General features: G+C 46.0%; 1 protein-coding gene across 4 annotated transcripts in view; it reads left to right on the forward strand.

Annotated features, from left to right (window-relative positions):
- ITPR1 (inositol 1,4,5-trisphosphate receptor type 1) overlaps positions 1-27035 on the forward strand; it is a 337019-nt gene that overhangs the window by 11863 nt on the left and 298121 nt on the right. For all 4 annotated transcript variants that reach the window (XM_030206558.1, XM_030206560.1, XM_030206561.1 and 1 more), the window contains exons 2-3: positions 7056-7162; positions 19716-19786. In XM_030206558.1, the coding sequence (XP_030062418.1) occupies positions 7071-7162; positions 19716-19786 (163 nt within the window). In that variant the 5' untranslated portion in view covers positions 7056-7070. The remainder of the gene's footprint in view (positions 1-7055; positions 7163-19715; positions 19787-27035) is intronic.

A 27035-nucleotide genomic window follows, 5' to 3' on the forward strand; every position in this document is an offset into this window, starting at 1 on the left:
CAGTTCACTTAGGTTTTGTTGTAACATAGTAGTTTAAGTTGTGACTGAATTTTCCTCTTGAGTTTTCTGCATGATCCACTTTTCTTTCAGCCTGACACTTTCTGTTTTACGTCGGAGAATTCATGGTTCCATCAATGATGGCAAGCCAGTCCAGGTCCTGATGCAGGAGAGTAGCCTCACACTCTCGATACTTTGACCACCATGTTTCATAGTCAAGATATGAGGTTCTGAAAGATCATGCTTGCTTTTTTTTTTGTCTGTTTTTCCAAACATTTGTCACTGAGCAAATATGGTCAGCCTGATCTGACATGACCTGAGTATGTTATTCTAGATGGTTTATGGATCTACCAGATGCTCTTTGACAAATCTGAGGCAGGGAGCAATGTGGCTTCCTTACCTATACTCCTCTCGATTTCAAGATTTTTTTCTGATGTATCCTCGTTTGCAGCTAGACAGCCCTGTGGCTCCTTGTTAGTCTGTCGTTCTTGATGACTTTGTGGGTGATTTTCAGTTTGCTCTTGGAGTGATTTTGGCAGGGCATTTGTTCCAGGTAGCCTTGTAGTCAACTTTTTCCGTCTGTAAATTGTCATAGTGGATGGGTGCTCCAAACGTATAGAAATGATCTTGCAACCTGTCCAGATGAGCTTCAACTGTTTTCTGTTGTAGATCCTAAATTTCTTTTAATCTAGGCATGATGTGTTTCCACTATGATCAAACCTTTTATATAGGACAGGATGCCCAAACTCAGTCATTCAAATGTAATCTGCAGGCTAAATTATTTGTTACCTGATCTGTTCTAATTAGCAAATTGTGCTAAGAAAACTAGGGTTCGCAAACTGTATCATCGAGTGATTCTGAATTACTCTTATGGTTCCTATATGTTTTGCACTTATACCCTTTTATTGCATATGGTAGACTGGTTTAAATTACACCATGCTAATGGTGAGAACTTGTAATTCTCATCATACCTGTGGTTCACACACTTTCTTGGCTCCTGTTTTTATAGTTGAATTGAAAATAAAAATGAGGACGTTATAATGCCTTGTATCGGTTCATGGTGCGACTGCACCTCGAATATTGTGTTCAATTCTGGTTGCCGCATCTCCAAAAAGATGTAGTGGAATTAGAAAAGGTACAGAAAAGGGCGATGAAAATGATAAAGGGGATGGGATGACTTCCCTATGAGGAAAGGCTGAAGCGTCTAGGGCTCTTCAGCTTGGAGAAGAGACGGCTGAGGGGAGATATGATAGAGGTCTATAAAATAATGAGTGGAGTGGAACGGGTAGACGTGAATCGTTTGTTTACTCTTTCCAAAAATACTAGGACTAGGGGGCATGCGATGAAGCTACAAAGTAGTAAATTTAATACAAATCGTAGAAAATCTTTCTTCACTCAACGTGTAATTAAACTCTGGAATTCGTTGCCAGAGAATGTGGTAAAAGCGGTTAGCTTAGCGGGGTTTAAAAAAGGTTTGGATGGCTTCCTAAAGGAAAAGTCCATAGATCATTATTAAAATGAACTTGGGGAAAATCCACTGCTCATTTCTGGGATAAGCAACATAAAATGTATTGAACTTTTTCAGGATCTTACCAGGTATTTGTAACCTGAATTCGCCACTGTTGGAAATGGGATGCTGGGCTTGATGGACCTTTGGTCTCTCCCAGTGTGGCAATACTTATGTACTTATACCTTATTGTACTATGCTCAATGTCCAGATCAGGGATGGGTCAAATGCAGTGCCTGAGACCATGGGAAATGTATAAAAACAAAATAACCTCCTCCCCCCCCCCCCCCGAAAAAAAACATCAACCAGATCCTTTTCCTAGGCATGTAGAGCCTAGCATTATGTAGCTACAATTGAGTTATTCTTCCCAATGTGCATCATTTTAAATTTGTCATCTGCCATTTGGATGACCAGTCCTCCAGTCACCTAAGGTCCAACTCTAACTTCTATCTGCATGCAATTTAACAACTTTAAATAGCTATCTGATCAGATGACACAATTTGTAAGGTTTAGAATGGTTCAGTTCTGGTATAAGATTATTTAGCTGCACTACACTGATCATTAGACCATCTCTGCAGAGGTCTCATAACAGTTTATTTAAACTAGGGGTTCCTTAAAGGGGTGCAGAAACCAAAATAAGGTTAACTGATCAATGACTGGTGACGCAACTAATACATAGTGGAATTTACAAAAAATACAAAGGGTGACCAAAATGATTGAGGATAGAAAACTCTTGTATATGGAGAGGCTAAAGAGGAGAAGTGACAGCTGAGGGGGAGATACAATAGAGATCTACATAATTCTGGGTAAAAGTGAATCAATTGTTCACCCTTTCAAAAAGTACAAGGAATTAGGACATGAAAACAAATCTGCAATTTGTTTTCCCTTGGTGCATAGTTAAGTTCTGGAACTCATTCCCAAAGGAAGAGGTAGAAGCAGTTAGTATAGCTGGTTAAAAAAAAAAGTTGTACACAAATTCCTAGAAGAAAAGTCCTCCATAAACATTAAGGCAGACTTGGGAAAACTCACTCCCCCCCCCCCCACCCTCTGGGATTGATAGCATGGAGTGTTTCTACTCTTTGGGATTCTGCCAGGTACTCGTGACCTGGTCTGGCCACTGTTGAAAACAGGGTGCTGAGTTGGATGGCCCTTTGGCCTGAGCCAGTATGGTAGCTTTTATGTGGGTTATCTATTCTCTATATGCAACCCCTGCCTTATCCTGAAACAGTTCAAGGTGGTTTCCTTAGCACCCCTCCGGACCGGCCCAGGATTGGACTGATGGGTTGTGCTCGCCTTCCAGCAGGTGGAGACTGAGGAAAAAACTCTCACTCTAGAGAGCCAATAGGAGCCCTAGTCATGTGACCCTAGCCTCAGTATTTTCTCAGTCTCCCAGCAGGTAGGAAGCGAGCCCATTAGTCTCTCTTTTTAAGGTTATAGAATTTTTTCTCTTTGTTCTTTATTCTGTGCCACAGGAATTCTTTAGAGGCTTGTTATTTCTTAACCATTTTGGGTTTTCAGCCTTAGAAAAGCTGATGGCAAAATCCAGAAGGATGCATAGCGAGAGGTGGTGATGCCTCTGTATACTGTATCTTTTTCTGGTAAGACCTAATTTAGAGTACTGTCCACTTCTGGAAACCACCTTCAAAAGGATATAAGCAGGATGGTGGAATCTCCTCAGAGGGTGACCTCAGCAGGATAGTGCTGATGAGGCATTTAAATAACGCTAATATAAACACAGAAGGCAGACCTTGAGCAGTTAAAATGAAGCTCTTGAATAAGGGGCTTAGGATAAAGGTAAAAGGGGTAGACTTGGGAGTAATCGAAGAAAAACCTTTCATTTTTTACTGAAATGGTGGTGGATGTGTGGAACGAACTCCCATTGAAGGTGATGGAGATGAGGACAGTATCTGAATTCAAGAAACTGTGGGACAAATAGAGTTTCTCTGAGGGAGAGGAAAGGATTGTAGAGCTTAGTAGTTTTTATTGATGGGCAGACTGGACTTTTTCCATTCTGCAGGCCCAAACAACGGACACAGCTACCCAGGTAGTTTCAAGAGAATGTTTGTTAGCTACCTAAAGGAAAGAATAGAGAAGAGTAAAACTGAAGTGTGATGTTGGAAGGGCCCAGCTGTGAAGGTAAGGCACGATACAGGGGCATACGTGAAGTTATTAAACCTTTTCACACAGGAATGATCTTAAAAACAGTTTCCATGCACAATTCCCTATAAGTTTTACATATATAAATGGCATGCAAGGAACAGACTGAATCTGGCCAAATGTAGAAATTGTTTTGAGCTTTTTCTGCAGACTCCGGCTTCTCTGGTACTATATATTTTTTTTTACATCCTTTCAACTGCCCCCCCCCCCTCCACACACCTGAAGGAAGCTCTCTGGCACAGTGCAGATACTATGGTGAGAATTAGTAGTAAATTTGTGAGACTGCAGTCACACTCTCCATACCCTGGCTTAGAAGTATAGGGGGTGCATTACTTAAAAAAAAAAAATTAAATATTTTATTTATGAAACTTTTGAAACACGCATACATACTTGTAAAGCAATGAGGAGCCAACAGTTAAGGAATATAAACTTAGGCAATAAAGTATTTAGATGTTTATTTAAACATTTATAGCCTTCCTATTAACTAGGCGGGTAACAAAATGCATAAGCAATCATTGAAACAAATCACATAAAACATACACATATAGTTATCATATAAAATTCAAACATTGTCTCTTCAACCCTCATAAAAATGCATGGAATCATCTAAATCCTGCCTGTGTAAATAGCAATTCCTTTAACTGTTTCTTAGGTGTCAGATACTGCAGTAAATGCAGCCTTGATGGCAATTCATTCCACCTAATTGGGCCTTAAGACAATTTCGCCTTTGCAGTAACATAAAAATGTAACTGCCTCAAAGGAAAATGAATGGGGGTTGTATTACTTTTGTAGTATGTGCAAAACAAACCCATTTGGAACCATTACCCCCAAGAGGTAGAAGAACTTACACTATATTAATGAGTGGAAAAGGCGGTGGGAATGATGGGGTACACAGCAGGAGAATGAGAGCTCTGACAGCTCATTCTGTTTTCTTTGGGCACAGAAAAAGTTCCAAAGGATTGAAAGAGGACATAACAGCACAACAGGGAGGAAGGCCTGTCAGTCTAACATTCCTAGCGCATGAAGATGTGGATACACTTCTTAAAGAATTGGGGGCTAAGAAAATGGGACAGACAGATATTGGAGTAGGCCTCACTGGCCTCTGAAACTTAGGTGCCCACATGTACAATAAATGTGTGTTGTACTGGCACAACTACAAATACCTGCTTAACTTATAGCGATTATTTGCATAGGTGGGACATAGGCGAGGCTCCCCCTTTACATGGGTAACTTACAAATACTGTAAATTATGTGTTTCCCTTCTGCGCTTAGGATGGCGCCGTAGCTGGTGTAACTGTAGATGCCTAAACGTGAGGCAGGTGGATAGTATTCTGCAGACAAGGGGAAGCCATTGCTTGCCTTGGGATTGGTAGCATGGAATGTTGCTACCCTTTGGGATTCTGCATGGAATGTTGCTACCCTTTGGGATTCTGCATGGAATGTTGCTACTATTTGGGATTCTGCCAGGTACTGGCCACTCTTGGAAAGAGGATACTGAGCTAGATGGACCATTGGTCTGACCCAGTATGGCTGCTCTTATGTTATGAGACTGTTACGGAATAGGCTCCTCCTACTTTACTTTGGGGTGCCCACTTACAGCGTTGATTCCATTGTGCCTGATGGGCTGCAGGATGCTCTTTAGCACAGTGCATGAATTAAGGAGATCATTAGCAGTAAATTTTATACCCTGCCTTATGAGTAAGGTTCACTCCTAGCAGAGTATGTGCAAAATTAACCCATGTGGAGAAAGTACTCCAGAGTTGGGGCAATTGTCAAATGTGGTCCGTTTCTTTGAGGTAACCAGGGTGGTGCTCGCTGCCTCTCTAGGCTGACAATAAAAGAACTGCCATACTGGGTCAGACCAAGGCCCTTCTCAGGTCACAAATACCTGGCAGAATCCCAAAATGTGGTAAGCTTCCATGGAGAACAGGGGGAGTGGAAAGACAAAGAAAGGCAGGGGGAGGTGTGTGGGTAGCTTTGATCTCTTCCTTCACAGGTTCAGCCTTTAGCTTTCTTGGTACCCTAGTTCTTACCCACAAAGGACTAGGGGACTGTGAAAGCTGAGGGCTGAAGCTGCTGAGAGGAAGAGATCGAGCTGGGGAGGGTTGAGCCTGTGGCAGGGAGGAGCCAGGTCTTCTGACAGAGAAACATTCAAAGCATTCAGAATTTTTGCCCAGTAGATTACATTTTTGGGCCAGATTCCCTGAGGAGTAACTTGTGCGGAATATGTAGGGCCGTTTTTTTTTGTTGCTGGCGGTATGTTCTTAGGTCTCAGCCAGGTCACATTCTTCTCATGCATAAATGTAAACTACTGGATAAAAGGTTCTTGCCTGCTTCCACTGTTAATCCTGCATTAATATTTCCCGCCTAATGTGCTGCCCTGGTAAGAGGGTTTGTAACAGTGCTGGTTTTAAGGGGCTGTGCACATAGCTTTCTTCTGAAGAGAGGTAATGATGCTCTTGTTCTCCTTCTAGCATGGCTCTGCCCAGTTATCTTTGAACCAAAATCCCAACACTAAGTAGACTTCAGTCTGATGCCTACCATGTCACATCCTAGTAGACAAGGAAGGTTGCATGTCTCATGTCCATGGGGAAAATGTAGCAGTCTCTGGCCAGATGCAGTTAAAAATATCTTTTACTGCTTGAGCTCTGTGTTCCTTTCCCTGAGCTTATTTTTCGACTGCTTTTCCTCTAAGGTTGGGCTGCTGTACTGCTCTTTCCTGCACAGTGTGTGCTTGCTGTTCAACCAGATGGCAAGGTTCATGGGTTTCTGCTTTTTTCCCCCTATTTAGTCTTGCACCATGGGTTGCAGAGAGGGTGGCTCTGAGGTGCATCCTAAGTGCTGCTCATTGGTCAGCACAGGATGCTGTCATAGCAGTGGTGTTCCTTCCCAGGCCTATGTGCATCACTTTTGTGGCATACCCAGGCACTACTAGCAGAGCTTCCAAGTTACCCAGTTGCAGTAGGGAGACTTTTTTGGCCTGTTCTGGTTTCACACTTACATCCCAAAACAGTGTGCTGTCTGCAGTCTGATTCTACTCATTGAAATCAGTTGTGCAGGTCCGATAATATGTCAGGACAAGGTTGTCAGAAATCCAGCGCTGGCATAAAATCTCACTTTTAGAGCTGAGTAACGTGGAAACTCTGTACTAGGCCAAGCAAGTTGGGATCTGAGCCATGTTAATTTTATTGCGACTGAGGTATGGAAGATTACCTTATGCCATGCTTACATTTAATTTAAGAGTGCTTTAGGGTAATATTTCATGACCTGAGGTCGGGGCCAGTTAAATGATGATGCCAACAGATTATCAAGGTTGGAGGACTCTGTCCCAACTTATTGCATGTTCATAATAAGAGTAAACTGGGTTTAAAATTTGCATCTCTTGTTTTTTTAGGGCATCCCTGGTAGAATGTCTGACACAATGTCAAGCTTTCTCCATGTTGGTGACATTGTCTCCCTCTATGCCGAGGGGTCTGTAAATGGATTTATCAACACCCTGGGGTAAGTGCTTGCCGAAATGTGTATTTTGTAGTCTGATTTCCTGTACCTAGTAAAGAGCTCATTCCCACTTAGTTTTCCTGGTTTAACCCAGTCCTGAGAGCATTGCAACGCAAGCTCACTCCTGCTTCCAGACTCCAGCCTCCTCTCCCTACAGCAAGTTTCTTACCCTGTTGCTGATGCAGTGGAAGTGTGCTGGGTGGCTTTAGCACTGAATTGTTTGGGCAGACAGAGTCAGAAAAGGAGTTTATACAGAAGCTTTGCCTTAGACATCCATCCACAGCATATTAAAATGGCTGGTAATGAGGCTATTAGCTATTCTGTGCCGATGCAGAGAAGTGCATAGAAGGCTGAAAGGATGAGCTCAATGGTGGGGCTTTAATACTAAGTCAGAGGAGGTGTAGACAGTAAGAGCATGGCTTTAAAAAAGGAAGAGGTTCATCTCAGATTATCAATTGCCCTGCAAGTGGTCCCCTGGAACCCCCATGAAAATGGGAGGCAGGAGCAATGTCCACTTGCTTCTGCCTCCATGCCACCATCTTGCAAAATGGCTCTGCCTGACCCCATGCAGTGCATCCTGGGACGCACCCCACAGGGTCAAGTTGCCAAATAAGCGATGCATTGCACATAGTCGGGCGTTCCATTGTGCCTGTTGTTCAGGGTGCACATGGAGGGGGGTCGTGGGAAGGAGTTGGGTCTACTTCACTACCATGGATTTTAGTTTGGGTGTCAGGGGTAGGAGGGAATGCAGAGTGTATTTATTTTCCTATCATTTTGTTTGCCATTTTCAGCTCTTCAGTGCAGCAAATAGTGTATAATGCCTTGATGTACACTGTTTCTGAAAACACACACTTCCTTGTCATCAAGCAGATGAAGCCATTACGTATGGGTTGTGTCCATCAACCAGCAGTGGTAGATAGAGAGCACTCAACGTTTCACAGTGCCTCATGGCCAGCCAGCTCCACTGCCTCTCCAGTATTCTCTATCTCCCCAAGCAGGGTGGCTGCAGCTTCTTCGAGCTCCATCAAAAATCTGCCTGGGGGTGGCTCCTGGCTTGCCAGTTGTTAGCCGGGGTGTTAGAGGCTATAGCAGCTTCACTTTGAAGGCATATAGGTTAGCCCTTTCCCTGCCTTACCCATGCCCCCGTGGATGTGGACATATTAGCTTGCTTTTCCCTGTACTTTCCCACTCAGTGGATGCAGGCACATTGGTTTGCCTTTCCCTGCCTTTCCCACTCATCTGAGCCTCCGGAGTTCTTATTACCTCTGCTTTCCTCACAGCGTTAAAAAAAAAAAAATGGAACAGAGGTTTTCCTTTGATTCTTCTATGGGACCGGAGCTGTGATACTCGGTCCGGTGAGGTAAGATTGTTTTCTAACTCCTCCGGGGTGGGCCCGCGATCGGGGCGTTTTTGGCACGAAACCGCCATTTTGAATTTTCCCGCCGTTTTCGGCGATGGCTGCAGAAAATGTAAAGTGCTGTTCCCGGTGTGGCAAGCGCAAATCAGCAGCGGGGCTCTGTAAATCATGCTGTACAGGTATAAGAGCCGGCCCGAGCATGGCGAACGATGATTCTTCCCGCTCAGAGCTGGCAGCGGATGCCATTTTGAATTCTCCGCATGGCGCGGCCTCCGTAGAGACGGAGAGCCCTGAGCCTGGGGGACCTCGAATTGAGGCTATTCAGGGAGCGGCTAGCCCTGGACGGGATCTGGGTGCCCAGGGCGAGTTTTTCTCCCCTGATTTTGTGTTGTTATTGCATAAAGCATACATGCTGAAAAGAGCTCTCCCTCAAGGGTCGTCTGAGGCCCCTTCTATTGTCCCCCCCCCCCCCCCCCCCGGTGGATTCTGGCCTGAGACTGCCCACTGAGGCTATTTTCCCTGATAATTGGCATAAAGAAAAGCGTAGAAGGGCTAATTCCCCTTCAGATTGTGGTGCACCTCCCCCCCCCCCCCCCCCGTGGTCGGGCTGTGAGGATTTGGAGAGTTCTGGCAGGCCTTCGTGGTCTGAGGAGCCAGAGTCAGGTGCAGAATTACCACAGGATCTGGATGATCCCTCCGCGGTGAGGATTTTCCATCGTGATGAGCTGCCAGCGCTTATTTCAGATGCCCTACAGGTCCTTTCTATTGAAGAGCCTGACAGTGGCATGGCCTCCTCTGTGAATCCTAGGATGGCTAGTACCAAAAAGCCTGCTTGAGCCTTTCCTTTGCATGACTCCATCCAAGAGCTTATTTCCTCTCAGTGGGCTGACCCCGAGGGACCTTTGAAAGTTTCCAGGGCTATGGGGCAATTATACCCTCTGCGTGAGGAGCATTTGGCTCGCTTTGCAATGCCTAAAGTAGATGCCCTAGTCACTGCGGTGACAAAGAGAACTACCCTCCCTGTGGAAGGAAGAGTTGCCATGAAGGATATACAAGACCGTAGGCTGGAAGCAGCACTTAAACGGTCCTTTGAAATTGCAGGTCTTACTGTTCGGGCGTCTGCATGCAGTTGTTATGCTGCTAGAACCTGCCTGGTGTGGTTGCAACAGGCAGTGGAATAGCCCGGAGATGGAGCGGAGCCCTTCTCGGATGTGGCTCCGCAGCTGGAGTCAGCCTTGTCCTTTTGGCTGATGCCCTTTATGATATTGCCAGAGCTTTGGCTAAACAAATGGCAGTAGCAGTGGCGGCTCGCCGTCTTATTTGGCTACGACATTGGGCAGCGGACATGGCCTCTAAGCAAAGGTTGGTGAAGTTGCCCTTTCAAGGCCTTCTCCTATTTGGTGAGGAGTTGGAAAAAAAAATTGTTAAAGGCCTGGGAGATCCTAAACCCCAGCGCTTGCCCGAAGATAGGCCGAGGCCTTCCTCCAAGGGCCAGGCGGTCCACTCCTCTTATAGACCTCGCTTCCGTGAAGCTAGAAGGTACTGCCCGGGACGTTCTGCTGGGTTCACTTCTCGTGCCCGTTTTTCAGCAGAGGAACTCCTTCGCTCGGACAAGCATTCCGCAGCCACCGGCTCTAGGCCTGGAGTTCAGGGGCGACCCTCTCAATGTTGGTGCGCCGGCCCCCTCCTCGCTTCTTGTCATCGGAGGATGTCTTTCCCTCTTTGCCGAGGAGTGGGCCAATATTTCCTCAGATCAGTGGGTTCTGGACCTGATCAGAGATGGTTACAGAATAGAATTCAACGCCCCAGAAAGAGATGTGTTTGTGGAGTCCCGATGCGGTTCTGCCGCCAAATGGGTGGCGGTAGAGGAGACTTTGCAAGGTCTGATTCAGTTAGGGGCCGTGTCCCCGGTACCTCCCGCCGAACACGGCTACAGCCGATACACCATCTACTTTGTGGTGCCGCGAAAAGGTGGGTCTTTTCGCCCTATTCTGGACTTAAAAGAATTAAACAAGTCCCTGAGAGTGCGGCATTTCCACATGGAAACCCTGTTCTCCGTCATTGCTGTGGTACAGCCAGGAGAGTTTCTCACGTCTCTAGACCTGAAAGAAGCTTACTTGCACATACCAATTTGGCCCCCGCACCAGAAGTTTCTGAGGTTTTTGGTGTTGGGAAACCATTTTTAGTTCCGGGCCTTGCCTTTTGGCCTCGCCACAGCTCCCCGAACCTTTTCGAAGGTAATGGTGGTAGTAGCTGCTTTTCTCAGTCGAGAAGGTATCAGGGTTCACCCGTACCTAGACGACTGGCTCATCAGAGCAGACTCTGTAACAGAGAGCTATCAAGCTACAGCCAGAGTGGTCTCAGTACTTCAATCGCTAGACTGGGTCGTCAATATGGCCAAAAGTTACCTGACCCCCCTCGCAATCTCTAGAATATTTGGGGGCCAGGTTCAACACAGACTCGGGCTATGTATACCTACCCGAGCTAAGGCGGTGCAAGCTTCAGAATCAGGTCCGTCTGCTCCTGAGGATGCCCCGCCCGCGAGCTTGGGACATTGTCCAGCTGCTGGGATCGATGACAGTCACATTGGAAGTGATGCCCTGGGCGAGAGCGCACCTGAGACCTCTACAGTATTCCCTACTTCAAAGATGGTCTCCAGTTTCTCAGGATTATCAATGCAGACTTTCTTGGCTCCCTGCGGCCCGACTCAGCATGGAGTGGTGGCTCTCAGACAGCATGCTGCGGCGAGGAATGCTGCTGGCGCTCCCCGATTGGTGTCTAGTAGTGACAGATGCCAGCCTGAAGGGCTGGGGCGCACATTGCAAGGGGAAGCATGCCCAGGGTCTATGGACACCCGAGGAGTCGGAGTGGTCCATCAACCGCCTGGAGTTGAAAGCGGTGTTTCAGGCGCTTCTGGCTTTTCAAGTGACCCTGGAAGGATTGGCTGTCAGAGTGATGTTGGACAACACGGCAACAGTGGCCTACATAAACCGACAAGGCGGCACTCAGTGCAGAGTGTTGGCCGCGCAGGCCGAACAGATTTGCCACTGGGCCGAGCTGCATCTACAGTTTCTGTCGGCAGCTCACATTGCAGGTCAGAGCAACGTGCAAGCCGATTATCTAAGCAGGCATCAAATCGATCCAGCGGAATGGGAACTGGCAGGCGAAGTATTCCTGCAGATATGTGCCAAATGGGGCAAGCCCGTAATGGATCTTATGGCGACAAGCTCAAATGCCAAAGTCCCGTGCTTTTCAGCAGACGGAGAGATCCTCGCTCAGCTGGGTTGGATGCCTTGGCTCAACCCTGGCCTCTGGGCCTTTGGTATGTGTTCCTTCCGTGGCCCTTGATAGGGCGTGTGCTCCTGCGGATTCAGCTGCACCCAGGAGAAGTGGTCCTCATCGCCCCGGATTGGCCCAGGAGGCCTTGGTATGCGGACCTCCGACAGATGCTAGTGGAGGCTCCCCTTCCTTTACCTCTGGTACCGAACCTGTTGTCACAGGGCCCGGTAGCCATGGAGGACGCCTGCCGCTTTGGTCTTATGGCATGGCGATTGAGAGGGCGCAATTGAGGGACAAAGGCTATTCAAACACAGTCATTTCCACTCTCCTGCAGGCCCGCAAGCGTTCCACTTCCGTGGCTTATGCCAGGATTTGGCACCAGTTTGAGTCATGGTGTTCATTCCCTCCTTTTGAGTTCATGCCCTTGTTAAGGGGCCATCGTTTTCTGTGAGGAAAGTTCATGTTATTCTCATTTTGGTTTGCCATACTGCTTTGGAAGCTTCAAATACTGAAGAGGCAGTGGAGCTGGCTGGCCATGAGGTACTGTGAAAAGTTGAGTGCTCTCTATCTCCCCCTGCTGGTTGATGGACACAACCCATACGTAATGGCTTCATCTGCTATGACTAAAGGAAAGAAAATTACCAAGGTAAGAACCTAATTTTCCCTTGGCGTTCAAATTGCCACTATGTTATTTGTTTATTGAATCGGGGAGTTAAAATTTTGCAGTAGGCTTGCATCAGAAGTCGTGCACTACTGTCAGTGCACAGCTGTAATGCAAGTTTACTGCATGTCTGCAAAGAGTTTTTTTTGTTATTAAGCTTAAGTTACATAGAATGGCCACATATACAATACAATACAATATATCCATTTATATTCCGCTAGATACCAGAAGTTTACTGCAGATAGAAATTGAGACTGGTCAGATATCATCAGGAATAGCAATACATATTTCACTTACTATGCTTGAGTCAAAAATTTTTCCAAACTTTTACTATTAAATCATTGAAATAAGTTTTCGGTTTATTTCGGGAAACATATATAATCCATTGTGGAACAAATATTAGCCAAAATTTCGCCATCTGATAGGGAGAGATGTTCAAATATTTTTCCATATCTTACTCCTTTCAGATCTGGGAAATAAAATTTCATGGAGGTACATAGAGCTCTTATTCTGATCTAATAATAGTGGACACAAGGAAATCAGAAGATAGACTGCCACTGAAATATACCTGGAAAGCGATGACACAAATGCTCTTAGTCTAAGCAACAAAGTTTATGATCTTGTTAGAGGCAGACTTAGACATTGTTACTATCATGGAGAGCACGGTTCAATGATTCCCATGAATGGGGTGCAAACAACCAGGCTACAATCTATTAGGAAGGATAGAGATGGTGATAAAGGTGGAGGAGTAGCTCTGTATATGAGAAACGATATCATAGCAACTGAAACGCCAGGGGCCTGGGGAAAGGAAGAAGCAATATGGATCGCCTTGAAAAGAAATGATGGAACCTCTGTCCATATGAGCGTTGTCTACAGACCTCCAACACAATCGGAGGAACTAGATAAAGATCTGGTTACAGATATCCAAAAGTTGGGAAAGAAAAGAGAGGTGGTGTTGCTGGGAGATTTCAACCTGCTAAATTTGTTTTGGAAAGTTCCATCTGTGGAATCAGAAAGTAGAGAGATTGTGGATGCCTTACAATATGCTCTGCTTAGACAAATGGCGATGGAACCCATGAGGGGAGGAGCAATGCTGGATCTGGTGCTCACAAATGGGGAAAGTGTGTTTAAATGTCTGAGTGGGTGCCCACCCAGTGATCATCAAACAGTTTGGTTTGGTATAACAACTAAAGTGGAGGGCAGCCACTCAAAACTCAGTCCTGGATTTCAAACATGCTGACTTTAGCAAAATGAGAGAATACCTGAAGAAAGAGCTGACGGGCTGTGATCCAGGCAGTGGTCCAGGCTGAAAGGAGCTATAAATATGGTTACTAACCTTTTATGTAAGGAAAGTAAAAAAAAAACCAAGAGGAAAAGGAAACTGATATGGTTCTCCAAGCAAGTGGCTGAGAAAATAAAGCCTAAAGAGTTGGCGTTCATGAAATACAGATAATGGAAATCAAACAAAATAAAACATGGAAAAGAAATTAAGATGATACCCTTTTTATTGGACATAACTTAATACATTCCTTGATTAGCTTTCGAAGGTTGCCCTTCTTCGTCAGATTGGAAATAAGCAAATGTGGTAGATGACAGTATGTATAAGTAAAACATCCAAGCATTTCATTGACAGTCCAAGGGTGGGGGTGGTAGGAGGTATGCATGGGAACATCAAAGCATTTCAGAGATAGTCTAACAGGATGGGGGTAGATAGGTGAGAGGAGGGTGATAAACATAGCAATACAACTTTATGGTTTATAATGGGCTATTGATTACCTTTAAAAGTGGAATAACACAGCTACCACACCTCTCTAATCATGAAATACAGAAAAACTCAAGAAGACGAACACAGAGATGAAATTGAAAGAAGCCAAGAGAGATATGTCTGGCAAAAGCGCAAACGGCAGAACAAATGACTAGAAATGTAAAGAGGGGCATCAAGAATTTTTCCAGGTATATTAATGAAAGGAGGAAGACTAAAAATGGAATTGTGAGACTGAAAGATGCCGTGAACTGCTATGTGGAGAATTATGAGGAAAAAGCAAACATGCTAAACAAATACGTCTGTGTTCACAGAACAAAATCCTGGAGAAGGACCACGATTTACTGGCAAAGGTACATATGAGAATGGAGTGGATATAGCACACGGAAGAAAATGTTTATGAACAGCTTGAAAAATTAAGGTGGACAAAGCCATGGGACCGGACGGGATACATCCTGGGATATTGAGGGAGTTCAGAGAGGGTCTGGCGGGTCCTCTTAAAGATTTGTTTAATAAAACCTTGGAGACGGGAGGTTCCGTGGGATTGGAGAAGAGTGGATGTGGTCCCTCTTCACTAAAGTGGTGATGAAACTACAGGCCAGTAAACCTCACTTCAATTATTGAAAAAGTAATAGAAGCAATGCTGAAGGAAAGGATAGTGAATTTCCTGGAAGCCAATAGGTTACAAGATCCGAGACAACATGGTTATACCAAAGCTAAATTGTGCCAAATGAATCTGATTGAATTCTTTGGGTGGGTGACCAGAGAATTGGATTGAGGATGTGCGCTAGATGTAGTCTACTTAAATTTCAGCAAAGCCTTTGACACGGTTCCTTACAGGAGGCTCTTGAATAAATTTGACAGGCTGAAGTTAGGACCCAAAATGCTGAACTGGATTAGGAACTGGTTGATAGACAGACACCAGAAGGTGTCATATGGAATTCACTCAGAGGAAGGAAAGATGAGTGCCTCAAGGATCGGTGCTGGGGCCGATTCTGTTCAATATATTTGTGAGCGACATTGCCGAAGGTTTAGAAGGTAAAGTCTGCCTTTTTGCGGTCGATACTAAGATTTGTAACAGAGTGGACACACCAGAGGGAGTGGAAAACATGAAAAAGGATCTGCAGAAGCTTCCCGGCAGGAGGCAGCCAGCCAACACAGAGGAAAACAGAGCTTCTGTGCCTCTGCCCCCACTCCCCCCCCCTTAAGGACCTGACTCCCCTGCACTGCACAGGTCTATCTTAACACCTGGAGTATTATGATTTATTCAGCAGACTGCTAAAACCTGTCATTTCTTTCTCTATAATATCACCAAAATTCGCCCTTTCTTTTCTGAGCACACTACCAGAACCCTGATCCACACTCTTATCACCTCTCGCTTAGACTATTGCAACTTGCTTCTCACAGGTCTCCCACTTAGCCATCTCTCTCCTCTTCACATCTCTCAAAATTCTGCTGCGACTAATATTCCGCCAATGTTGCTATGCTCATATTAGCCCTCTCCTCAAGTCACTTCACTGGCTCCCTATCTGTGTCCGCATACAGTTCAAACTCCTCTTATTGATTTATAAGTGCATTCACTCTGCAGCTCCTCAGTACCTCTCCCTACACTTCTCCCCGGGAACTCCGTTCACTGGGTAAATATCTCTTATCTGCACCCTTCTCCTCCACTGCTAACTCCAGACGCCGTTCCTTTTATCTTGCTGGACCATATGCCTGGAATAGACTTCCTGAGCCGGTACTTCAAGCTCCATCTCTGTCCGTCTTCAAATCTAAGCTAAAAGCCCACCTTTTTGATGCTGCTTTTAACTCCTAACCCTTATTCACTTGTTCAGAACCCTTATTTCATCGTCCTCACTTTAATATTCCCTTATCTCTTATTTGTCCTGTTTGTCTGTCCTAATTAGATTGTAAGCTCTGTCGAGCAGGGACTGTCTCATGTTCAAGTGTACAGTGCTGCGTACGTCTACTAGCGCTATAGAAATAAGTAGTAGTAGTTTTTGAGGTCATATCTTGATAAAAATTTAAGAAGATGATGCAGTCCAGAGGAAGGTGATAAGAGTGATATGGGGCTTGAGCCAAAAGACATATGAAAAGAGACTGGAAGACCTGAATATGTATACTCCTAGCGGAGAGGATGAACAGGAGAGATATGGTACAGATGTTTAAATACTTAATATAGAAACAAATATTTTCCAGAGAATGGAAAGTAGTAAAACTAGAGGATATGAGTTGAGGTTGTGGGGTGGTAGACTTAGGAGTAATGTCAGAAAATTGTTTTTCTCGGAGGGTGGTGGATGCCTGGAATGACCTCCCGAGGGAGGTGGTAGAAAATAAAAACTGGCAGAATTCATAAAGGCATGGGATAAACACATGAGAATATTAAAAAAAAACTTAAAGGATTGCATACGTGTTTGCATGTCAAGTGTTGCTTAGATGGCGACTCTGGCTGCATCAACTAAGGCCGATGCTGGACTGGCTTGTACAGTTCTATTTTGGGTGGGCTGGAGAGAGCTCCGATGGAAACTCCAGTGGCTTAGAACTTGAGGACAGTGCTGGGCAGACTTTTACGGTCTTTGTCCCGTAAATGACAAGACGGAAAAAAATGATTTATATAGCAATATGCCCCTGTGGCTTAATATATATTGGAAAAACAGAAAGAGCATTTAACAAAAGAACATAGGAGTGCTATTAAAAGGCAGTTGCTTGACAAGCCACTAGTGGAACATTCTGTAAAAGCTAAACCTAAGTTCAATGATTACGGATTTTTGATTGTTCATAAACATAAGGTTTCACGGAGAGGTGGTAATATTGATGTTAAATTATTAAGGTACACATTGTTTTTTCAGAAGCAGGCACTGTGCCACATTATTTGATTTAGTAAGTTTTTTTTTTCTTTTTTGAGTTTTCCATGGTGCTGTCCTTTGTTTTTAAAATATTATTGGAACATTGCTTAAGTTGTATGCATTTGCTGTTTTCCCTTTTTTTTAGATGGTTAAAATTATATCTCTTTTTGTTGTTTTTTTTTTAATCTTATTTTTTTTGTTAATTCTCTGTTATCTTGTTTTTTAGTGGTTTAGGGTTTAGTTTAGGTTTTTAGTCGTTTTTTTATGCCATCATTGATATGCACAATGAGGTGATTTTCATTTTGGTTTTACTTTTCTTTTTAGTTTTCTCCATGTTTTAGTGTTTGAGTTATTTTATAGGTCTAGTATGGGTTTTTAGTGTGTTTGAGTTTTTTTTTAAATTCCCTCATTAATATGCACATTTTAATGAGATGTAATCAATGTCTCTTCTTTTTTCTTTCTCGCTTTTTTCAGTGTTTTAGATTTCTGTTTTTCTAGGTTTAGTATGGGTTTTAGAGTTGTTTTTTTTTTTTTGTCCTTTGGAGGAGTAGCCTAGTGGTTAGTGCAGGTGACTTTGATCCCAGGGAACTGGTTTCCATTCCCACTGAAGCTCTTTGTGACTCTGGGCAAGTCACTTAACCCTCTATTGCCCCAGGTACAAATAAGTACCTGTATATACTATGTAAACTGCCTTGAATATAGTTGCAAAAACCACAGAAAGGCAGTATATCAAATCCCATTCTCCCCTCATCAATATGCACATTTGTTAATGAGGTAGAATACATTTAATTTATTTTTAGCCCCTACTTTTCTGTTGTATCATATATTTTAGTGTTCTGACTTTGTTCCTTATTTTAAACATTTTGTTACTGGCTTTGCTCCCTGGCAGGAAGTATATTTAAATGTGTCAGCACAGCTGTAGACAGAGGTCTCTTGAATGAGAGAGGTTGTTGTGTTTCTATCTACCCTACAAGCTGTGAATATGCATTTTGGCCACTTTGTTATGGCTTCTAGTTGCTTTTGACTCTATTGTGCCCTTATTTTGAATTTATCTTTTTAGGCAAGGCTGACTGTTGCTGCTTTCATTAGCTTTCAGCTCTATTGTGTGTTTGTGCCCTTTGGGACAGCAATACGTATGTGTCCCTTCTCTTGTTCATTCAAATTCAGGTGGTATAAGTTTCTGTGAGCTGCCACATTCAGTTTGATTTTTTTTATTGGTTCTTATGTGTTCTATCGTACTTTGGCTTGAAGGTCTGTTTGCTTTTAACAATTGCTGTGTACTAGTTTCTTTTAATGCAATACTTCTGTGTTAGTTTAAGTTATGCCTTTTCGCATATTATTTTGTTTAACTTATTAATAGTGTTCCTTAAGAGCTAAGTAACCATGCTTTAATAGTATGACTGTATCTTCTATAGGTTTGCTGTTTGACCCTGCCTCTAATAATGGTTTGTTCCTAACTCATGTTTTATGAAGATGTTGTAATAGTTTTTAATATTCAGGATTGGTGTTTTATAATTTATTGTATGTTTCACCACACAGCTGCTTTAGCCTCTGACACAGCCTCTAGTGAGGCAAAACGTAGCCATGTGACATTTTAGAGTGGCACAAATAAAGCCTATTTATCATACTAAAACCTGTGTTCTGCTCTTCTTTGGACTACTTTCTGCAGTGCAGAACACTGTTGTTCTTCTTCTGGTGTTTCCAGTTGGAACATAAGGACAGAGCCAGGCGACTTCTGTGGTCTATGTCCCAGAAACACCAAGAAAGACCATGATCAAGTAAATAATATCATGTTCATTGTTGATTTAAATCTTGAATTGATAATGAATGTGACTGTTGGGTAGATTGGATGGACCATTCAGGTCTTTATCTGTCACTTACTGTGTTACTATATAATACGGTGCCTGGCCGTTCAATGATTTAAACATCATACACAATTTAAACACTATTTATTCCTTGATTGGGAGTCAATGCAATTTATATAATAAGATAATTCTACAGAATATATGCTGGGTCCATTCCCACATACCAAATATGCTTCCTCTGTAGTGCTTAATCCTAACAGCAGACCAGGAACAAAAAGTACAGGAATTGGGACATTATCTGTGCCAGACAGAACAAAATATTGACTTACGGTCAAGCCAAGAAACATGATTGACCCAGAGTAAAGTGATAACCCTACCATTCAAGCAGGCAGATCATTCCTCATTTTGTCTCTTCTACATGTATGGTGATAAAAGTTCAGATAATAACTTCAAAGTTGCTTCTGCAGTGGGGCAAAACCAGGACAGGATTAGACTGTTAGGTTGACCTGGTAGACGTTTGTCAGAACAGCTACCAAGCTGTGTGCTATTGATTATACTGGAAACTCTAGGCTGTATTCGTGCTTTACCTGGATCTGTGTGAGACCTGCACAGGTCTGATGACAATCTGTGCAGCAGCACCTCTGTCTGTTTATACTTGTGTTATCTAAAGAAGATCTTTCAGTAGCTTTAAGCACACTAACACAGATGGCAAATGAAAAACAGAACAAAATGGCTGTGTGATGCTGCTGCTTTTGCAGGTATTTCAGCTGAAGTACATAGTTACTTTTTTATCAGTGTTTTTCTTGTGGGGTACTCAGAGCTCTGCTTCCTTACTTTCTCCTATAGCTTGGTTGATGATCGCTGTGTCGTGCAGCCAGAAGCTGGTGATCTGAATAATCCACCCAAAAAGTTTCGAGGTAAGACCATGAACCATGTGTATGTACCTAACTGCAGTGCACAAAATCTGTGCAAATGGTTTCCACTTTAGCTGGAAAGGGTACTGGAGGAAGGGGTAAGGGACTGCAGCCTGTGACCCTGAAGTGTTAAGATGTTTGGGCACTGTTAGAATGAGGCAGTTCCTGTGGCTGATGGGATTCCTTTTTGCTGATCATTAGCATTTCAATAGATGAACAAATCAAAGAATATAAATGTTTCTGCAGTTGGAACAGATGATGGACAATATGCAACAGAAGGAGTGAATTGGAGAGATGAAGGTTTTTTGGGATTACAGGTGATAGAAATTAAAAAAAAAAAACCCCAAAATGGGTAAAGTCATTTATTCCTTGTCATCCAGCAGATGAATCCATTACGTATGGGTTGTGTCCATACCTCTTCCCTTGGTGCTCTGATCTCATCCCATGGCTTTCAATACCACCTTTACGCTGATGATACCCAGATCTACCTCTCCGCACCGGATATCTCAGCTGAAATCCAGACCAAAGTATCGGCCTGCCTGTCTGACATCGCTGCCTGGATGTCTCGCCGCCACCTGAAACTAAACGTGACAAAAACCGAGCTTCTCCTCTTTCCCCCTAAACCTCCCTCTCCTCTCCCCCCGTTCTCTATTTCGGTAGATAACACTCTCATCCTCCCAGTCCCGTCTGCGCGCAAGCTTGGAGTCATCTTTGACTCCGCTCTCTCCTTCTCTGCTCATATTCAGCAGATTGCCAAAACCTGTCGTTTCTTTCTCTATAATATTAACAAAATTCGCCCTTTCCGAGGACACTACCAAAACCCTTACCCACACCCTTATCACCTCTCGCCTAGACTACTGCAATTTGCTTCTCGCTGGTCTCCCGCTCAGCCATCTATCTCCTCTTCAATCTGTCCAAAACTCTGCTGCGTGTCTTATATTCCGCCAGAGTCGCTATACTCACGTTAGCCCTCTCCTCAAGTTGCTTCACTGGCTCCCTATCTGCTTCCGCATACGGTTCAAACTTCTCCTTTTGACGTACAAGTGCATCCACTCCGCATCTCCTCAGTACGTTTCCGCTCTCATCTCTCCCTACACTCCTCCCCGTGAACTCCGTTCGCTGGGTAAATGTCTCCTGTCGTCCCCCTTCTCCCCCACTGCTAACTCCCGGCTCCTTTCCTTCCATCTCGCTGCTCCTATGCCTGGAATAGACTCCCTGAGTCAGTACGTCAGGCTCAGTCTCTGGCTGTCTTCAAGTCTAGGCTTAAAGCCCACCTCTTTGCTACTGCTTTCGACCCATAACCATGACTCTCTTACTCAACACCCTCACTTATCACCCCTACCACTGCAATTTCCACACCCCTAGCTGTCTGTTCGTCTGTCCAATTTAGATTGTAAGCTCTGTTGAGCAGGGACTGTCTTTTCATGTTAAATTGTACAGCGCTGCGTAAGTCTAGTAGCGCTATAGAAATGTTTAATAGTAGTAGTAGTGTCCATCAACCAGCAGGGGGAGATAGAGAGCACTGAAAAACCATAGTGCCTCTTGGCCAGCTAGCTCCATCTGCCTCTTCAGTATTCTCTATCTCCCCAGCAGGATGGACGCAGCTGGATCAGCTCCTTCAAAAAATTCTGCCTGGGGTGGCTCCTGTGCTTTGTCAGTTGTAACAGGGGTGTTGTGGCTATTGCAGCTTTACTTTAAAGGCACATAGGTTAGCCCTTTCCCTGCCTTACCCTTCCCCCTTATGTGGATGTAGGCACATAGGTAAGCCCTGTCTCTGCCTTTCCCACTCTGCCATGTGGATGCAGGCACATTGGTTTGTTCTTTCCCTGCCTTTCCCATGCAGTTGAACCTCCGGAGTTGGTGAAATTTGCCTCTTTTGCTGTTGCCTCTGCTTTCCTCACAGCGTTAACAACAAAAAAAAAAAAGTCGCGTCGCGCTTTGGCGCTGCGACCCCTGAAAAGAGGTTTTCTTTCCATTCTACAGCGTGTCCGGAGCTCGTTGACTCGTTCTGGTGAGGTAAGAGCGTTTTCTTGCTCCTCCGGGGAGGGCCCGCGATCGGGACGTTTTTGGTGCCAAACTGCCATTTTGAATTTACCGCTGTTTTTCGGCGATGGCTGCGGAGTCTGTTAAGCGTTTTTCCATTGTGGCAAGCGCAGGTCCGCAGCAGGGCTCTGTAAATCGTGCTCTACAGACGTCAGAGCCGGCCCGAGCATGGCGAGCAATGTTTCATCCCGCTCCATGGAGCTGGCAGCAGACGCCATTTTGGAAATGCATGGTGCGACCCCCGCTGCGGTGGAGGGCTTGGAATCAGGAGGGGGCCTCGCTGGAGACTGATAAAAGAGCTCCGAGCTCCGGACTGGAACCGGGTGGCCAGGGTGAGCCTTTCTCACCCTGAATTTGTCTTATTGCTACATAAGGCTTTCATATTAAAACAAGCTTTCCCGCAGGGGTCCCATTCGGCCCTGCTAATTGATCCCCCTCCTGTGGAACCTGGCCTTGGATTACAGTCAGGCGCGTTTTTCCCTGACAGCTGGCTGCAGGACAAGTGCAGAAGGGTTAATTCCCCTTCAGAGAGTGGTGCACCCCCCCCCCCCCCCCCCCCCCCCCCCCCCCCCCCCCCGTGGTCGGGATGTGGTGTGTAATCAGAAGGTGACAAAGCAGTTTCATTTTCTGGTTGGTAATTTGCTAAGAGACCCAGATCTCCAAGTCCTGCCATGTTGGTGTGAAAATATTTTATCTCAACTTCTAAGGTCTTACGATTTATTTATTTATGCTTTTATTTATTTATTTGTTACATTTGTACCCCACATTTTCCCACCTAATTGCAGGCTCAATGTGGCTTACATAGTACCGTAGAGGCTGTTGCCAATTCGGTTGGTAACGGATAAAGTTATATTGTGATCAAATGAGGTAAGTATGGATCAGGCATCAAGGGGTTGAAAGAAGTGAAGATTATAAATTGTCCAGTACGATCATTAGTTATGCTGTGGTGCTGGGATTTTATGTTGGATTGGTGGCACAATTATCCAAAAATTAGTTTCAATTCAATGTGGCTTATGTTTAACAGTTATTAGAGATTACATTGATGCGTTTCAGTTACAAGGTTGCGTGGTACAATGTTGTTACAGAATGATTAATGAGGTGTTAGTGTGCACAGATTAATCATAGAATTTCTTGAAAAGGTAGTTCTTTTCTGAACTGGAGGTAGTTCGTCATGCTTCTTATGACCTTGGGAATTAAGTTCCACCATTTAGTGCCCAGATAGCTAAATCCCACTGTGTAGATGGATTTGTAGCATATGTTTTTACAGTTGAGCAGGTGAAGTAGTAAGTAACCCCTGATTTCTGGCTATGCGTTTGAGGATAGTGTAATCGGTGTCTAACATGTAATCTGGAGACATGCCAAACAGTATTTTGTAGATTGTGCTAGTTTTCAAAAATAGTCTGTCCTTAATGGGGAGCCAGTGCAGCATTATGAGTAAGGGGATTGCTCTATCATATTTCAATTAAATTTGAATCAGTCTTGCTGCCGTGTTTTGGACAGTCTGCAGTACATAAGTAATGCCACACTGGGAAAAGACCAAGGGTCCATCGAGCCCAGCATCCTGTCCACAACAGCAGCCAGTCCAGGCCAAGGGCACCTGGCAAGCTTCCCAAACGTACAAACATTCTATACATGTTATTCCTGGAATTGTGGATTTTTCCCAAGTCTATTTAGTAGTGGTTTATGGACTTGTCCTTTAGGAAACCGTCTAACCCCTTTTTAAACTCTGCCAAGCTAACCGCCTTCACCACGTTCTGCGGCAACGAATTCCAGAGTTTAATTATGTGTTGGGTGAAGAAAATTTTTCTCTGATTTGTTTTAAATTTACTACACTGTAGTTTCATCACATGCCCCCTAGTCCTAGTATTTTTGGAAAGTGTGAACAGATGCTTCACATCCACCTGTTCCACTCCACTCATTATTTTATATGCCTTTATCATGTTTCCACTGAGCCGTCTCTTCTCCAAGCTGAAAAGCCCTAGCCTCCTTAGTCTTTCTTCATAGGGAAGTCGTCCCATCCCCGCTATCATTTTAGTCGCCCTTCGCTGCACCTTTTCCAATTCTACTATATCTTTGTTAAGATGTGGCGACCAGAATTGAACACAATACTCAAGGTGCGGTCGCACCATGTAGCGATACAACGGCATTTATAACATTCTCACACCTGTTTTCCATACCTTTCCTAATAATACCCAACATTCTCCGAGGACAAGCAGGCTGCTTGTTCTCACTGATGGGTGACGTCAACGGCAGCCCCTCCAATCGGAAACTTCTCTAGCAAAGTCCTTTGCTAGTCCTCGCGCGCCCGCGCGCACCGAGCATGCGCGGCCGTCTTCCCGCCCGAAACCGGCTTGAGCCGGCCAGTCTTCTTTTGTCCGCACTCGGTACGGTCGTGTTTCGCCGTGTCGAGCCCCGGAAAGTCGACCTCGCGCGTCCAAAGTTATTTTTTGACGTGTTTTTTCTTCGGAAAAGTCTTTTAAAGTGTCGGGAAGTGCTCCGGTTTTCGTGTTACCCTTCCCGTACTTCCAGCTTTTTGCCCCGATAAGTTTTCTTTCGTCGTCGGGGTAGGCCTCTTTCGGCCTCGGTCGAGATTTTCTCCCTTTAAATCTTTTGGTGCTCTTTTTCCGTCATTTCGGACTTTGATTTCGCCGGCGTGATTTTTCCGCCCATGACATCGAAGCCTTCCAGCGGCTTCAAGAAGTGCACCCAGTGCGCCCGGGTTATCTCGCTCACTGATCGACACTCGTCGTGTCTTCAGTGTCTGGGGGCCGAGCACCGCCCTCAGAACTGTAGTCTGTGTTCCCTGCTTCAAAGGCGGACTCAGGTAGCGAGATTAGCCCAGTGGAACGTGTTGTTCTCGGGCTCTTCATCGGCACCGGGATCTTCGAGTGCATCGACGTCGTCAGCGTCCAGACCATCTTCCTCGGCCGCCCCTGCATCGAGTGCATCGAGGCATCGGGCCTCTGCATCGGCGCCGAGACATCGGATAGCTGCATCGACGTCGGTGGTACCGGGACCTCGTCTGCTGATGTCGTCGGACGGTGGTGCATCGTCAGGAGTGCAGGTGAGGGCTGTCCATTCCCCTGCTGGTGGCGGTGAGCCTTCGGGTGGGTCTCCTCCTACCCTGAGGGCTCCTGCGGTACAGCCCCCCCGAGACCGACCTCCTTCGGCCTCGGCCCCGAGGAAGCGACGGCTGGATTCTACGTCCTCCTCGTCGGTGCCGGGGAGCTCCGGTGACATGCTTCGGAAGAAATCGAAGAAGCATCGACACCGGTCGCCTCCCCGCGTCGGCACCGAGAGCTCTGGGTCGCCGAGGGAGTCGGCACCCAGCAGGCATCGGCACCGAGAGGACCGATCACCCTCTGTTCAGGAGGTGTCGATGCGCTCCACTTTGGACAGCCCGGAACAGCCTCCTCGCCCGGAACAGGTTCTGACGTCGACGCCTGCATCGACCTCTTTGCCTTTCTCTGCAGCCGCTCTGAACGAGAGCCTCCGGGCCGTTCTCCCAGAGATTCTGGGAGAGCTGTTGCGCCCTACCCCTCCGGTACCGGCGGTGCTTGCGCCTCCGGTACCGTCGAGCGTGGCGCCGGCTGGCCCATCGCACGGGGTGAGGTCCCCGACGTCGGTACCGCGTGCGGTGCCGACTGCGGCCACCTCCCAGGAGGGCTCCCCGACTACGTCGGCGGAGGGAGCTTCGCCGATGCGGGCGAGGGAATCTACCTCTCGACGCCCCCATCGTGGACGTGGCTCCACCGAGTCGAGCCGGGCGCGGTTGCAGACACAGGTTCGTGAACTTGTCTCTGACACCGAGGGTGAGGCCTCGTGGGAGGAAGAGGAAGACCCCAGATATTTCTCTGACGAGGAGTCTGAGGGTCTTCCTTCTGATCCCACTCCCTCTCCTGAAAGACAGCTTTCCCCTCCTGAGAGCCTGTCTTTCGCTTCCTTTGTCCGGGAGATGTCTACGGCCATCCCCTTCCCGGTGGTTGTGGAGGACGAGCCCAGGGCTGAAATGTTTGAGCTCCTGGACTATCCTTCTCCACCTAAGGAAGCGTCCACTGTTCCCTTGCACCATGTCCTCAAAAAGACATTGCTTGCGAACTGGACAAAACCTCTAACTAATCCCCACATCCCCAAGAAGATCGAGTCCCAGTACCGGATCCATGGGGACCCAGATCTGATGCGCACCCAGTTGCCTCATGATTCTGGAGTTGTGGATCTGGCCCTAAAGAAGGCTAAGAGTTCTAGAGAGCATGCTTCGGCGCCCCCGGGCAAAGACTCTAGAACCTTAGACTCCTTTGGGAGGAAGGCCTACCATTCCTCTATGCTCGTGGCCAAAATCCAGTCTTACCAGCTCTACACGAGCATACACATGCGGAACAATGTGCGGCAGTTGGCGGGCTTGGTTGATGCTCTCCCCCCCCGAGCAGGCCAAGCCTTTTCAGGAGGTGGTCAGGCAGCTGAAGGCGTGCAGAAAATTCCTGGCCAGAGGGGTGTATGACACCTTTGATGTTGCGTCCAGGGCCGCTGCTCAAGGTGTGGTGATGCGCAGGCTCTCATGGCTGCGTGCCGCCAACCTGGAGAATAGACTCCAGCAGCGGATTGCGGACTCGCCTTGCCGTGCGGACAACATTTTGGAGAGAAAGTCGAGCAGGTGGTAGAGTCTCTCCACCAGCGGGACACCGCATTCGACAAGTTCTCCCGCCGGCAGCCTTCAGCATCTACCTCTACAGGTAGAAGATTTTTCGGGGGAAGGAAGACTGTTCCCTACTCTTCTGGTAAGCGTAGGTACAATCCTCCTTCTCGACAGCCTGCGGCCCAGGCTAAGCCCCAGCGCGCTCGCTCTCGTCAGCAGCGTGCGCCTCAGCCAGGCCCCTCGGCTCCCCAGCAAAAGCAAGGGGCGAGCTTTTGACTGGCTCCAGCAGAGCATAGCCGGCATCCAAGTGTCAGTGCCGGGCGACCTACCAGTCGGGGGGAGGTTGAAAGTTTTTCACCAAAGGTGGCCTCTCATAACCTCCGACCAGTGGGTTCTTCAAATAGTCCGGCAGGGATACACCCTCAATTTGGTCTCAAAACCTCCAAATTGCCCACCGGGAGCTCAGTCTTACAGCTTCCAACACAAGCAGGTACTTGCAGAGGAACTCTCCGCCCTTCTCAGCGCCAATGCGGTCGAGCCCGTGCCATCCGGGCAAGAAGGGCTGGGATTCTATTC

This window comes from Microcaecilia unicolor, chromosome 6 (assembly GCF_901765095.1).
Source record: "Microcaecilia unicolor chromosome 6, aMicUni1.1, whole genome shotgun sequence".
Classification (NCBI taxonomy): domain Eukaryota; kingdom Metazoa; phylum Chordata; class Amphibia; order Gymnophiona; family Siphonopidae; genus Microcaecilia; species Microcaecilia unicolor.